This window comes from Cydia pomonella, chromosome 1, assembly GCF_033807575.1.
Source record: "Cydia pomonella isolate Wapato2018A chromosome 1, ilCydPomo1, whole genome shotgun sequence".
Taxonomy (NCBI): Eukaryota; Metazoa; Arthropoda; class Insecta; order Lepidoptera; family Tortricidae; genus Cydia; species Cydia pomonella.
Window position 1 is genome coordinate 1,532,161 of NC_084703.1, and position 13,973 is coordinate 1,546,133.

Below are 13,973 nucleotides of genomic sequence, written 5' to 3' on the forward strand. Positions count from 1 at the left end.
TAAAAGGATTCCATGACAATCCGTCAACCATTTTGAAAATCTGGCAAAGTTACTTTTGCACCTCTGACTGATCCTATTACAAAACTGTTAAAGTTTAAATTCGATTGTCAATTTCAAAAATAATCATGGCAGGAGAATTACTACCCAATTAATATTATGCATCCTTTAACTACGCTAATGTAATGGAATAGAGTTGTTTTTCAAAAAAATAAACAGTATTTATTATTCTCTGTTGGTGTAGCTTTTGTCCAGTTTATGGTAAAGGAATGCATGAAAGTATTATCGCAGCCATAGCAACCAATTTGTCTTGAACCCCAAATTTATATAGTTTCTAAACATTGTATGGTCTAAATATAGCGGTTATATACAGTACTAGTGCTTTCTTTAAGGTAGATTAGGTTAGCAAAACTGATACGGGCTAATGGTTTTGAATAAAGATAGTTTTAAATGGCACTTACAAGTCGGATAAGGGAGGTTCCATTTGTGTTAGTAATCATTGTTTACACGACGATAAGGATTGATGGCCAAGTAAATGGACTTGTAATATGGTTGTTGGAAGCAGTTGGTGACTAGGGAGGGCTTCCGGTACTGGTTTTTAGGGTTCCGTGCCCAAAGGGTAAAACGGGACCCTATTACTAAGACTCCATCTGTCTGTCTATCATCATGCTGAGGCTGAAACGTGATAGTTATTATAGATAATAAATATTATAGGACATTATTACACAAATGGACTAAGTCCCACAGTAAGCTCAATAAGGATTTGTTTCGTTGGATTAAGTCATATGTAGAAAATCGCACACAGTCGGTGGTAGTATCAGGGTTTATCTCTCAAAGCAAATATATCAGCTCAGGCGTCCCCCATGGCTCCCATTTGGGGCCTCTATTGTTTACGTTATATATAAACGATATCGTAAAATGTATATCCCACTCTCACGTTCTTCTTTATGCAGACGATGCAAAAATCTATAAAGTTATTCGTAATTCTTCTGATTGCGAACTGTTACAAAATGATCTATGTAATTTTGAGCGCTTCTGTAGAGAGAATAATTTGTTTTTAAACATAGAAAAATGTAATACAATTAGTTTTACTAGAAAAAAAACACCGTCTTACTTTAATTCCGTCCGTCTGTCACCAGGCTGTATCTCATGAACCGTGATAGATCTTTGAAAATTCCAACTGTCTAGCAGTTGGAATTTTCACAGATGATGTAGTTCTATTGCAGCTATACCTAACAACAAATATTAAAAAGTACGGAACCCTCGGTGGGCGAGTCCGACTCGCACTTGTCCGATTTTTGTATATAAACAAAAGTCAGCTCAACAATTTTCAGCTAATGTTATAACCAGAGTAAGCGTAGGAGTTGAAAATATAGTTCCGGTTACACTCTTTTTGTTTGCCGCGATATCTATTGTCGAGTAGCAATACTGAGAGTTCCGCTACTCGATGCTTGATGTCGGCTACGTAAATAATATGCGTTTTGGTACCAAAACTGATGTATGGAGTGAGCACTCTATGTACTTCTTATTTCTCTATGGTGGTACATATTGTGAAATGTAGGTAGGTAATGGGTACTTAAATACTTACCTTAATAAGCAACCGCGACTACACTTACCAACCGCATACGCACAGTGAATAGGCTTTTAATTTATAATGTCTGATGGTCAGCACAGCTTTTTACTTCTAGATACGAGTGTAATAAATCCATCCCTCTGTAAAATCATCTCCATTCTTTTTCTGTAAATAGGGTATGTCGTAGGTAATCCATATTGTGACATCAGGAAATTTATGTAGCTTTTTTAACAAGGTACTTTGTGTGTTCGTGGTTTTCGCTTTGTTCATATTATTATACTCTTTGACAAAGAGCATATAATCACTACGTTCTATCTATCGATCCTCTGCATTCGTGCGATAGAGAGGTAGATAGCATAATACTCATTTTCTTAGGCCCTCTGTATTCCATGTCGATGACCTTTACATTGTAAGTGCACCGCACCTTGTGAGTAACGAAACGCAGTTGTGTCAAATCAATAAACCCGACCAAAATAAGTAGGTAAGCTTTAACCTAAAAGTTTCCCAATAAGCAACGCCTATGCAAATCGTTAGTGCTACACAGTAGAAATCGACAAATAATAACACTTGAATTATTGAATATTTTCACTGTTAGCTTAAGAATTGAATATAAAATATGCAATACAAACCAACAATATAGTGAGAAAATAGTGTTCGCTAAGTATAGATCCAGTTATAGTGCCTAATTTGTACAAAATGAGTGGAACGAACATTATGGGAATGCCGGAGGATGTATCGAAACAGTGGGAAATCCTTCTGCTTCTGTTGTCTTCTGAAGAAAAGAAGATAGACAGAACGTGCGACTGTGAAGTGGACACGATGAACTACTTCTTGAAGAATGAAGGAGTGAGGTTAGTTTGTAAATAATTCTGTAAACGAAATACCGCGCGATTTCATTTGGAAAGTTGACCAAAGTAACCTCTCTTTTAGACTCGTCGTAGTTGGATATCGATATACACCGGGTTTTTTTTTCTGCCTTCCGTTAACTTCAAGGTTGCATTCCTCACTTTAAATCAAGTAAATTTGTCAAAGACACCGGTATTCTAATTGACTCCATTTCGGAGATATCATCATCATCATTTAAGAGCATGGCTCTTGTCGGTGGAGTAGACGCCAGTTTTCGCGGTCCTCGGCCAAGTTCTTTAGGTCCCTGTAAGACACGACATTTACTTTTCCTTTTAGTTGCTGCGTGTAATTTGCTCGTGGTTTTCCTCTTCCTCTTCTACCTTCGATCTTGCCTTCCAAAATAGTTTTAAAGAAAGTGTCGTGTCTTATCAAGTGACCTATCATTTTTCCTCGTCTATTCTCTATGGTCCTCAGTAGGTTTCTCCTCTCTCCAACAATTCCCAGCACTTCCTCGTTCGTTTTTTTCTCAGTCCAACTTATTCTCTCCATTCTTCTCCACAACCACATCTCAAAAGCCTCCAAGCGTTTCCTATCCTTCTGCCTCATTGTCCACGTCTCACACCCATACAAAGCGATGCTCCAGATGTATATCTTAATTAGGCGTTTTTTTATATTCTTAGATATCTTAGCCTTTAGCAAATGTTTTTTGGCGTTGAAAGCTGTTTTCGCCATTGCTATCCTTGATATTATTTCATCTGTACATCTGGAGTCTTGTGTAATTAAGCTGCCTAAATATCTAAATTTGTTTACTTGTTCTATATGTGTCCCTCTGATGACAATTTGTTCCTTAACCGGGCGAAATTTTGAAGCAATTAGTGTTTTAGTTTTATTAATGTTAATTTTGAGTCCAAATTGTGTAAAAATTAGATCCATCTGTTCCATTACTCTTTTTAATTCTGTTGAACTTGGGGCCAGTGCTGCTATGTCGTCCGCAAATCTAATAAATGATATTCTTTCCCCATTAAATTTGACTCCTCCTTCAGTTTTTTCTAAAACTTTTCTAATGGCACACTCCATAAATATATTAAAGATAAGGGGTGAGAGTGGACAACCCTGCCGCACTCCTTGTTTTATCCTTGCTCTGCAACTTTCCTCTCCCACACTGATAATTGTTTCCTGATCTTTATACAAATTAAAAATCATTCTTCGGTCTCTGAAATCTAAGCCTGCCTCCCTTAAAATTGTCATCATGCTTTTCCAATTGACCCTATCAAAGGCTTTTTCCAAGTCAATAAAGGCTATATGTGTGTTTTGTCCCAGGTCTATTCTCCTGTCTACAATACTTCTCAGCGCCAGTATGGCCTCTCTCGTACCTTTTTTCTGTCGGAATCCATATTGGTCTGGTCCAAGGTATTCTTCCATAACTGGTCTAATTCTATTTTGGATGATTTTAAGTAATATCTTCGATGCCTGTGAGATTAAGCTTAGAGTCCGGTGTTCATCGCATTTTAATGTATTCGGTTTTTTTGGCAACGTGATAGTTTTACTGACTTGGAAATCCTTTGGTACAACTCCTGTTTTGTATATATCTTGCGTTATCGAAAAAATTTCTTCTTGAATGGGATCACATTCTGCATTCTTAATGAATTCAATGTATAGGCCATCATGGCCTGCAGCTTTTCCATTTTGTATTCCGATTAGCGCCTTGTCAAATTCTTCCCTAAGTATATCCGGGCCTATTCTATCTTTATCAACTGTTATTTCGGGTTCTATATCTTCTATGTCTAAGCCTTGGCCCTCATATAAGTTTTCTATATATCTTTTCCATCTATTTATAATATCGTTATCGTTTAGAAGCATTTTTCCTTCCTCATCTAATATCACAGTACTCTTTGTTTTGTAGTTCCTATTCATCTCTTTTATATTTTATATGCTTTATCCATTGTTTTGTAGTTCCTATTCATCTCTTTTATATTTTATATGCTTTATCCATATGTCCCCTATTCATGTGGTGTTCTATTTGATCACATTTTCTTTCTACGTCTTGTTCTTTTCTCTCCCTGCATTTGGTAGTTATTTTATTTGTTAGTTGCTTGTACTTTATTACACTATCATTGCCAGCTTTACCCTTATAATGTCTTCTTTCAATCATCAAGTCTATAATATCTTTCGTTAACCAATCCTTTCTTGGCACTATTTTTTTCTTTCCTAAGTATTCTTCTGCACTTGTCCTTATTATATTAGTAACCTTATTCCATTTATATTCTATGTCCTTTGGTAAATTGTTACTATTATTATATTCTATATCCTCTTCTTCGGGACGTCAGACCAACACCCTCCAACCAAGGAAACAGACTTAACAACAGCCAAGGTACACATTCCAAATAGTAAACAACCATCACAGAATAAAACAAAAAACAAAAGAGGCGACTTTAAACCTAATGAACTGAAAATCTGTACTTATAATGTAAGATCACTATCTTCACCGGAACGGCTACTACAATTAACCTATGCCCTTAATAAAATTAAATTTGACATATTGGGTCTCAGTGAAGTACGGAAACTAGGTTGCCAAATCGAAGAACACCAAGAATACATACTTTGCTACAAAGGAGAAACGAAAGGGCTCCATGGAGTGGGTTTCCTTATCAAAAAGACCCTCTTACAAAATATTGTTAGTTATAGTGGAATATCAGAACGAGTTGCGGTTCTAAAACTCAAATTTGGAGAGGTCCCTATAACAATAATACAGACCTATGCACCCACTGAATCAGCAAACGAAGATGAGGTTAATAAATTCTATGGTGACCTAAGAAGAGCTCATGAAAATCAAGACAAAATAGTAATAGTCATGGGGGACTTTAATGCAAAGATAGGCCAACCCAAAAAACATGAAAACCTAGTAATGGGTAGATATGGATATGGAACAAGAAATGAAAGAGGAGAAAGACTCGTCCAATATGCTTGTGAACAAAAACTGTCTCTAATGAACACCTTCTTCAAGAAGAAACCTAACTGTAAGTGGACGTGGATATCTCCTAATCAAAAAATTAAGAACGAAATAGATTTTATTATGTGCAACATACCCAAAAATATAAAGAACATAGAAGTCTTGAACAAGTTCTCATTTCCATCCGACCACAGATTAGTGAGATGTACCTTCACAATGAATTGTCCTAAATTAAATAGAAAAAACTTTACTTCTGTACCCAAAGCACCTGAAACAGACAAACAAAAATCTACATTCATAGAAACATTAAGAGAAATTTTAACTAAAGAGTTAGACCTTACAAAATGTGACAAAAACAGCCAAACATTCTATAATAAATTGGAATACGCTATGGTAAGGAGTCTTAAGATTGCAAAATCTATTCAGGACAGCCAAAAGACAAGAGGAATTTTACAGGAATCAACTATAGACTTAATAAACAGAAGAACAGAACTAATAGCGACCAAAACCAAAACAAGCAATATGAAACAGGAACTAAAACACCTATTTAAAATAACTAACAAGGCAATTAAACAGGACTATAACAATCACAGAAAAACTGTCATAGAGAAAAACTTAAATAAATTCAGAAGCTGTAAAAGAGCATATAAAGAATTAAGTACACACAAAGACTGGATTGATAAACTAAAAAATGGCCAAAAGGAAACCAAGACAAGAAAAGAGATTATAGATCATGCCACATCCTTTTATGAAGAGCTTTACAAGAAGCCAGATAATAATGACGAGAATGAATCCACAAAAGACCTCAACCTGGATCCAATTGAGCCAATAAAGGAGAAGGAAATCCTCAGACATATAAAGAACTTAAAATCTGAGAAATGTCCGGGTCCCGACAACATAAGTAATGAAGCCATAAAAATTGGAGCCCAGACTCTCATTCCTTACTTAGAAAAACTGTTTAACATGGTCCTTGAAACTGGAACAGCCCCTAAACAGTGGTGCTCCTCGGAAATCATACTTCTTTACAAAAAAGGCGACCCTGCAGACATCGGGAACTACAGGCCAATAAGTCTACTGTCCAGCGTCTACAAACTGTTTACTTCCGTAATACTAACCCGATTAACACCAAATATTGACAACAACCAACCAATCGAACAAGCAGGCTTCCGCTCCGGTTTTTCCACTATAGATCACATCCACTCTCTGGAACAGATACTTGAAAAATGTAAAGAGTTCAACCACCCGTTATATATTGGTTTTGTGGACTATACAAAGGCATTTGATAGTATAACTCACAGCTCCATTTGGAAAGCACTTCTATCAAACAGAATAAACAAGATCTATATAAACATTATTATGAACATCTACTCACAAAGTACAAGCCGAGTAAAACTAGAAAGCAAAGGGCATGAGATAATCATTGGACGGGGCGTCAGACAAGGTGATCCTCTGTCTCCAAAACTGTTCATAGCTGTACTGCAAGGAGTATTTGAGAAAATCAACTGGACTAACAGGGGAATCAGAATTAAAAACTGTCACCTAAGTCACCTCAGATTTGCAGATGATATTGCTATCTTCGCCGAATCAGCTACTGAGCTAGAACAAATGCTACAGACCTTGGATACTCAAAGCAAATTAGTAGGACTACAAATGAACGCCAAAAAAACCAAAGTAATGACAAATTATAGTAAAAGAAAGCAGATACACGTATCAGGTAACCCCATAGAATATGTCAATGAGTATATATATCTGGGAAAACGAGTATCCTTTAACGCAGACAGCAACGAGGAGGAAATAGACAGAAGGGTCAACTGCAGTTGGAAAAAATTCTGGGCACTAAAAGAAATTTTGAAAGGGGATTACCACTTAAAACTAAAGAAAACTGTAATGGATATATGCATTTTGCCCAGCCTAACTTATGGAAGCCAAACATGGACTTTCACCAACAAAATAAAACATAAAATTGCAGTTTGTCAGCGCTCGATGGAAAGAAGTCTATTACATTTAAGAAAAATACACAAAGTAAGAAACGAAGATATAAGAAAGAGAACCAAACTCACAGATTCCCTTCAGCATGCACTGAGACTCAAATGGAAATGGGCAGGTCATATTGCTAGACTTAACGATAAAAGATGGACACTTAAAACAACAACATGGTCAGGGCCTATAGCACAAGGAAAAAGAAAATCAGGCAAGCCACGAAGGCGTTGGGCAGAAGACATTTATAAGGTCGCAGGTGCAAGCTGGATGGAGTCAGCCAAAGACCGTGAAAAATGGCATAAGTTGGAGGAGGCTTTTACCCAAACGGGGTCCATATAAATCTATCAATCATGTTTTTAAAACATAATATATATAACTGTTCAAAATATGGAATAAATAAAGCTTTAATAATAATAATAATAATAATAATATCCTCTTCTTTAATTAATTTTAATTTGTCTCCCAATGCATTACTATATTGCACTCTTATATCCGGGTCCTTAAGTCTAGTGAGATCAATATTTTTTCTCTTATTCTTTTTTATATTCTTCTTCTTTTCTATAAAATGTTTACTTATAAGTAGATTATGGTCGGAGTTTATATCAGCACCTGGCAAGGTCTTACAATACACCAAGCTGTTTCGATATTTTTGTTTCACAATTATGTAGTCTAACTGGTATCTATTGATATCTCCCGGCATCTTCCAAGTATAGAGTCTTCGTTTTGGTTGCTGAAATAGCGTATTAGCAAGTGATAGTTTGTTTTCATTGCAGAATTGTACTAATCTTTTGCCCCTAGCATTTCTCTTCCCTAATCCAAAGTTGCCTACTTCTTTCCCATCTTTGCCTTCTCCAACTACTGCATTAAAATCCCCCATAATAATTAGATAATCCTTGTCATTGACCATATCTAATAATGAATCTAAATTGTTATACATATCTTCTATTTCACTTTCTGGGTGGGATCCAGTGGGCATATATATTTGAAAAATTACAATATTTTGCGGTTGTGCTTTTAGCTTGATGACTGTTATTCTATCGCTGTGATGAATAGTATTCTCCACTTCTCGTCCCCATTTTTTGTTTAGTAGCAATGCCGTCTTATTCGATCCTTGTTTAGCTCCTGTGTATATTATTCTATGGTTTCCACTCCAGTAATCGCCACTTCTTCCCCACCTGACTTCACTTATTCCCAAAATATCTACTCTATGTCGATCCATTTCCATCTTGAGTTCTTCTATTTTTCCTGGCGGCAGCATTGTCCTCACGTTCCATGTTCCTATTAGGCAAGGGTTTCGCATGCTGACGACCGATTCAGCCTTGCGTCTGAACCTGCCGGACTCAGACCGCCACGGGATATTACGTCGTGGTAGCCCGTTGTCAAGGACCATAATATTTTCATTAACTGACATCATACTCTTTTTATGGGAATTTAGTACGGTGGTTTCCCAATTTGCCTTCCGTACCACAGTACAATGGCCGGTCTCCCGCCCACTGCTGTCCGGTCAGAAGCCCCTCCTGATTCCACATCTTCGGCCTTCTGCCAGTACTAGAGCTGCTGTTGTCCGGCTCTAGGGGAATGCCTATTTGATGGCGGCATTGTCTCGCCATGTCACATGGTTGTCATAGGATCTTTTGTGGTATTTTTAAGGTAGGCTTGGCCCCCCAAACCTCCCGCCACATCCTGATAACCCTGCCGCTGCTGGTTGGGGACTGCTTATTCAGTATATTCGCAGCTGACCACCATATCTGGTGGCCGTGTCACTATCCACCACCTGTGACCCCGTTGGTAGCTTGCAGCTCAGCCCCAACCGCCTAAAAATAAATTATTGATTTCGGAGATAATCAATAATTTATTTTTATCTGATAAGGTTCTTACAAGGCTAGGCAAGGCTGGCTAGGACCTGTAGATATTGATTAGTGTTTAATATGAGTATATAGCTACTAAATGTAAGTACTATCTCGGACAATCAATGTTCAAAATGACATTGATATATTTTTCAATTGTTTGGTTGAGTTAAATGTAATTACCGTGTTACAACAACACTATATTGATCATTTAATTACTTTTTATAAAAAGAAATAAGAATATTTAAAAAACAAGGTTGCACTCCGGGAGTGCCGGCAGAAGTGAAAACATGATTTTTTTGTGCATTTTTGATATTTTGCAATGGTTAGGGAATAATTTTGCACAAATTGCTTTAATTATCAGTATAAAAGTACTAACATTTATGTGGTAAAATATAATATTCATTTATTGCGCTATCATACAAAAACATGACAATTAATATTACATTAAAAATGTAACTCAGAACTATTTTTTAACATTAAAAAGTTTATCTCAGAAAAATCAACTTCCATCCATAATTTCAACGACTCTACTGGCTTCAATGACATTGTAACAGTTTTTCAATCAGGTCACATGTCGTCTTACAAATTTTCAATCTGTCGAATCTGTCGGTCACATGACAAAAAGTCCACAGTGGCGCTAAAGAAGTTTTCACTTCAAAAATTTCATTAACTATGCCATTTAGTTTCTTTAAACATACTCTAAATCGGGAATAAGTTATTTTATCCTACTATTTTTAATGCAAAAGGAAAGGTTACGATGTCAGCAGCCATTTTCTGTTGTATATTTAACGGATTTAACCTCTAGCATGTCAGGGTCCAAATACTAGTACAAATTAGCTCCAATGAAATTTTATTCATTATTAAATCAGTAAGATGTCCATAGACCAGACAACCACCTGTCCAAGCAGGGTCTCCGCTGGCAATTGACTGGCAGTGGACGATCGGTGTGGCCTCACACCATATGGACACTCAGTTGGCTCAACTGAGCCAGAAGCAGCCGCTCAGGATTGTGGCAAATGGAAGATTCTACTGCGAGCCCTGTCCCTAATGAGGGATAACAGGAATACATCATCATCAATATCATCATCATCATACAATAGAACAGAGTTGCATTTCTTTTATTTTGTTTGAATATGAAACAAACTCAATTCTATTTTCTAATATCATTCATTGAAATTTTATTGTCAATGTTTCACATATGCTGGCCATCTAGAGGTTAACACAGCCACTGTGTTGAGGGTTGAAAGACCCGATGCAAATATGCTTAATTACGAGTTACCCGAGTTACCGCAGCAAAGGTGTTAAAGCATCTAAATTACTGAGCTTTCTTTGCCAAATAAGGTATAAATTCATTGATGCTCAGGGCATTATTAGGTGCATTTTTAAATACTTCTTAATAAAGAGTATTTCTAGCACTGAGGTATATAAGTTCTTTAAAATGTTGTATGGTCACAGGAGTGAATTTTGCAAATTATGACATTATAAATAATTTTGGCAAAAATTACATTCTAAAAACCCCAATCACAATTAGGTTGCGTTGTTTTATCACAGAGTTTCTATGGCCACCTCCTGTCTCCATCATCAGATCAGCTTCATAGTACCATAATATTGCATTGGCACCTGACTTACATATGTACGCAAATTTTCAGCAACATTGGAAACCGGGAAGTGGCTCAAATTTAACTTGCAAGATTTGACCCGTACAAACATACATAGTCATAGATGTCGATGTAGTGCAGGGACGCCTGGCCGGAAGCAGGCGGGCTGTCGATCGCTTGTTGCATTCACTCAGCCCAATTCACTGGAGTTGGAGCTGCAGGTTACTGTCCCGGCACCATTCCCCCATTATTCTCCTCAAATCTTCTCGTTTTCCTGCAGAACAGAAGGACATCTTAAGTTCGACATCCTTAGTTCGCTCTCTTTTAGTGTATCACTACCGAATGTATCATGTCACGGTGCCGTATACATAGTACATTCTGCTAGTAAGTGCAAACTGGTCTCCTCCTTACCACAGTGCGGACAGGAGGCGTCTCTACTTATGCCCATTATCTTCAGATGTCTATTAAGAGTATTGTGTCCAGTTATGATACCAGTCAGTAGTCTCAGACTGCTCTTACCTAGTTTCAGAAGATACCTGGTTCTCCATGATCTATGCCACTAATCATCATCTTCGACTATCTACCATCCAGTCTCTTCTTTCCATTCTTTTTGTGCCTCAATCTCTTTTACCATCTCTATAACTTCCTTCGTGACATCGGTTGACTTAGGCAAACTGGTTCCGGCCAATGAATTCCGTCTCCGCCCCTATCCTAGCCTGCTCGTCTGCCCTCTCATTTCCAGTTACTCCGTCATGTCCCGGTACCCATGGCACCGTGACATTTGTTTGCTTGCCTATTGAGTTTAACTCCTCTTTGCATTCCCTCACCAGAGAGGAGGTGACCGATACATTTAGTGCTTTCAGTGCTGCCTGGCTATCTAAGTAAATTACGACAGCCCCCTCTTGTTGTTTACTCTCTTTAACTATACGTGCACAGCTCGCTAAAGCACATACCTCTGCTTGGAATACACTGGCATACCTACCCAGTGGTATTGATACCTTCTCTCCCAGTTTGGGAATTACTATGCCCGCTCCTGCTAGCATAGTCGAGCTTCTTCTTGAGCCATCCGTAAAGCAGACCGTCGTTGGGTGACTGACTTCTTCTTTCCAGTTGTCTCTCTCTCCTATAACATACATCGTTACATTGCAAGTTAAATAAAAGCGTGTAAAATGAAGAAAATGAAACATTATCCTCATATTTTATTCAACAGAAAAATTCTTCTCCACTGGCTGAGCCAAATGCGTTCAAGCTACGCCCGTAAGACCAGCGACTCCGACACTGCCCTCAAATGTGACTCCGTCTCCCTGCTGTGGCGACAGCGGGGCAATGAGAAGTTCAGAGCCAGTCAGCTGCTGGACAGCTACGAGTGTTACAACAAGAGTGTGCTGTATGCGACGCAGGATGGAGATATGTTCCCTCTCGCTCTGGCTAATAGGTCTGCCGCGCTGCTCAGGATGAAGAGATTTAAGGTAATTATTAAGGTCAATGCGGCAGCATGCCAATGAGAAGTTCAGAGCCAGTCTGCTGCTGGACAGCTACGAGTGCTACAACAAGAGTGTGCTGTATGCGACGCAGGATGGAGATATGTTCCCTCTCGCTCTGGCTAACAGGTCTGCCGCGCTGCTCAGGATGAAGAGGTTTAAGAGAATAGTTGGGAATCAAATCGGTCACCTATATAACCTAAGTAACGTCGTTGAAACTTGAGTCTTGAGTCTATACCGATAACAGTTGAATCTATTTTGGCTTGAAATGAAATTGTTATGAAATATACAAAGACTCTGATTATGCCAACTTTGCAGCAAAGTTAGCAGCAACAATGCATGCATATCCCTATAAGTACAAGACGTCCGGACTTAGTACTTGAGCATGATCCTACTTTTTTGACACTATACACTGAGTTAATTGGTACACTCATTAAAAAACAAATCACTCTGTATGAAAATGTTCCTCCAAATAATCTCACTTTAATATGTGAAAAATCATAGAAGTAGGTATCGGTATACAGTTACAACTCACTTTGAACGCCACGCCGTGAACCTTGTCAGGATTCCAGCCTCTTTCCTGAATGAAGGTTGAGGGAGGCGATGGCTGAGACACGCGTCATACTCGTGAACGGGTGCTGTTTGTGGAGACCGGTCTGTTTCAGCTTACACGGTCTACATGTTACGTTATAAGTATGTAACTTTACTTTTGAGAGACATTAACGTGAGACACTCCATTCGGTTCCTGTCTGTCTGATTTAATTTTATTATTATATTATTTAATAAGCAGGCAGGCAGTTTGACAACTGATATGACCTGTATCCAATATTCATAAAGATAGTTATCATGAACGAGTAGTAGATATCATGTGCTTGTCTAATTTATTTTTAAACTGGTTCACATTTGGTGCTGAAACCACAACTTCTGGGAGTCTGTTCCAAGCCCTCACCACTCGATTGCTGAAAAAGTGTTTGTATGGGTTAGTGTGAGCCCTATGCCTTTCCAACTTTTCTTGGAGAATTTCTTGTCATTTAATTATTTATTATTTTATATTAATCCAAGTCTTGGAGACCTTTTACATCTCTAAGAAAACTTTATGATCGTTTTTAGGGTTTCGTACCTAAAGGGTCAAACGGGGCCCTATTACTGAGACTCTGCTGTCCGCCCGTCCGTCCCTCCGTCCGTCTGTCAACAGGCTGTATCTCACGAACCGTAATAGTTAGCCAGTTGAAATTTCTACAGATTATGTATTTCTTTCTTTCCAATCTCGAGGTTCTCATCCAATCACCGAAGTTAAGCAACGTCGGGCGGGGTCAATAGTTTGATGGGTGACCGTTTATATAGATAATGGTACGGAACCCTTCCTGTACGAGTCCGACTTGCACTTGGCCTTTTTTTATCCTATCTCTGACACTTAGAGACATTTACATCTCTAAAGGATTTTAGTATTTGTTGGTTGTATTTTTTTATCATAGTTTCTTTGTGTGATTCGACATTTAGAGACTGTCTTACATACAGACTGTCTTACAACTTATTTACATACATCTCTAATATTTCATTGAATCCATATTTGTAATTGTATTTTGTTATTTTTATTGTGTGTAAAAAATTTACATGTTAAAGTGCCCCTGTGGCCTATTTGCTGAATAGATGTTTGATGTTAGAATGGATGAACGTTGATATTGGGTTGTAGCTGCG

At 37.9% G+C, this 13,973-nt stretch overlaps 1 protein-coding gene across 2 annotated transcripts in view; it reads left to right on the forward strand.

The window, feature by feature from the left end:
• The first annotated feature begins 1,356 nt into the window (after positions 1-1,356).
• The window catches only part of LOC133526114 (SET and MYND domain-containing protein 4-like), a 51,805-nt gene continuing 39,188 nt past the window's right edge, over positions 1,357-13,973 (forward strand). The window contains exons 1-2 of one of the 2 annotated variants that reach the window (XM_061862602.1): positions 1,357-2,421; positions 12,005-12,263. In XM_061862602.1, the coding sequence (XP_061718586.1) occupies positions 2,267-2,421; positions 12,005-12,263 (414 nt within the window). In that variant the 5' untranslated portion in view covers positions 1,357-2,266. The remainder of the gene's footprint in view (positions 2,422-12,004; positions 12,264-13,973) is intronic. The other variant, XM_061862594.1, reaches the window with a different exon arrangement.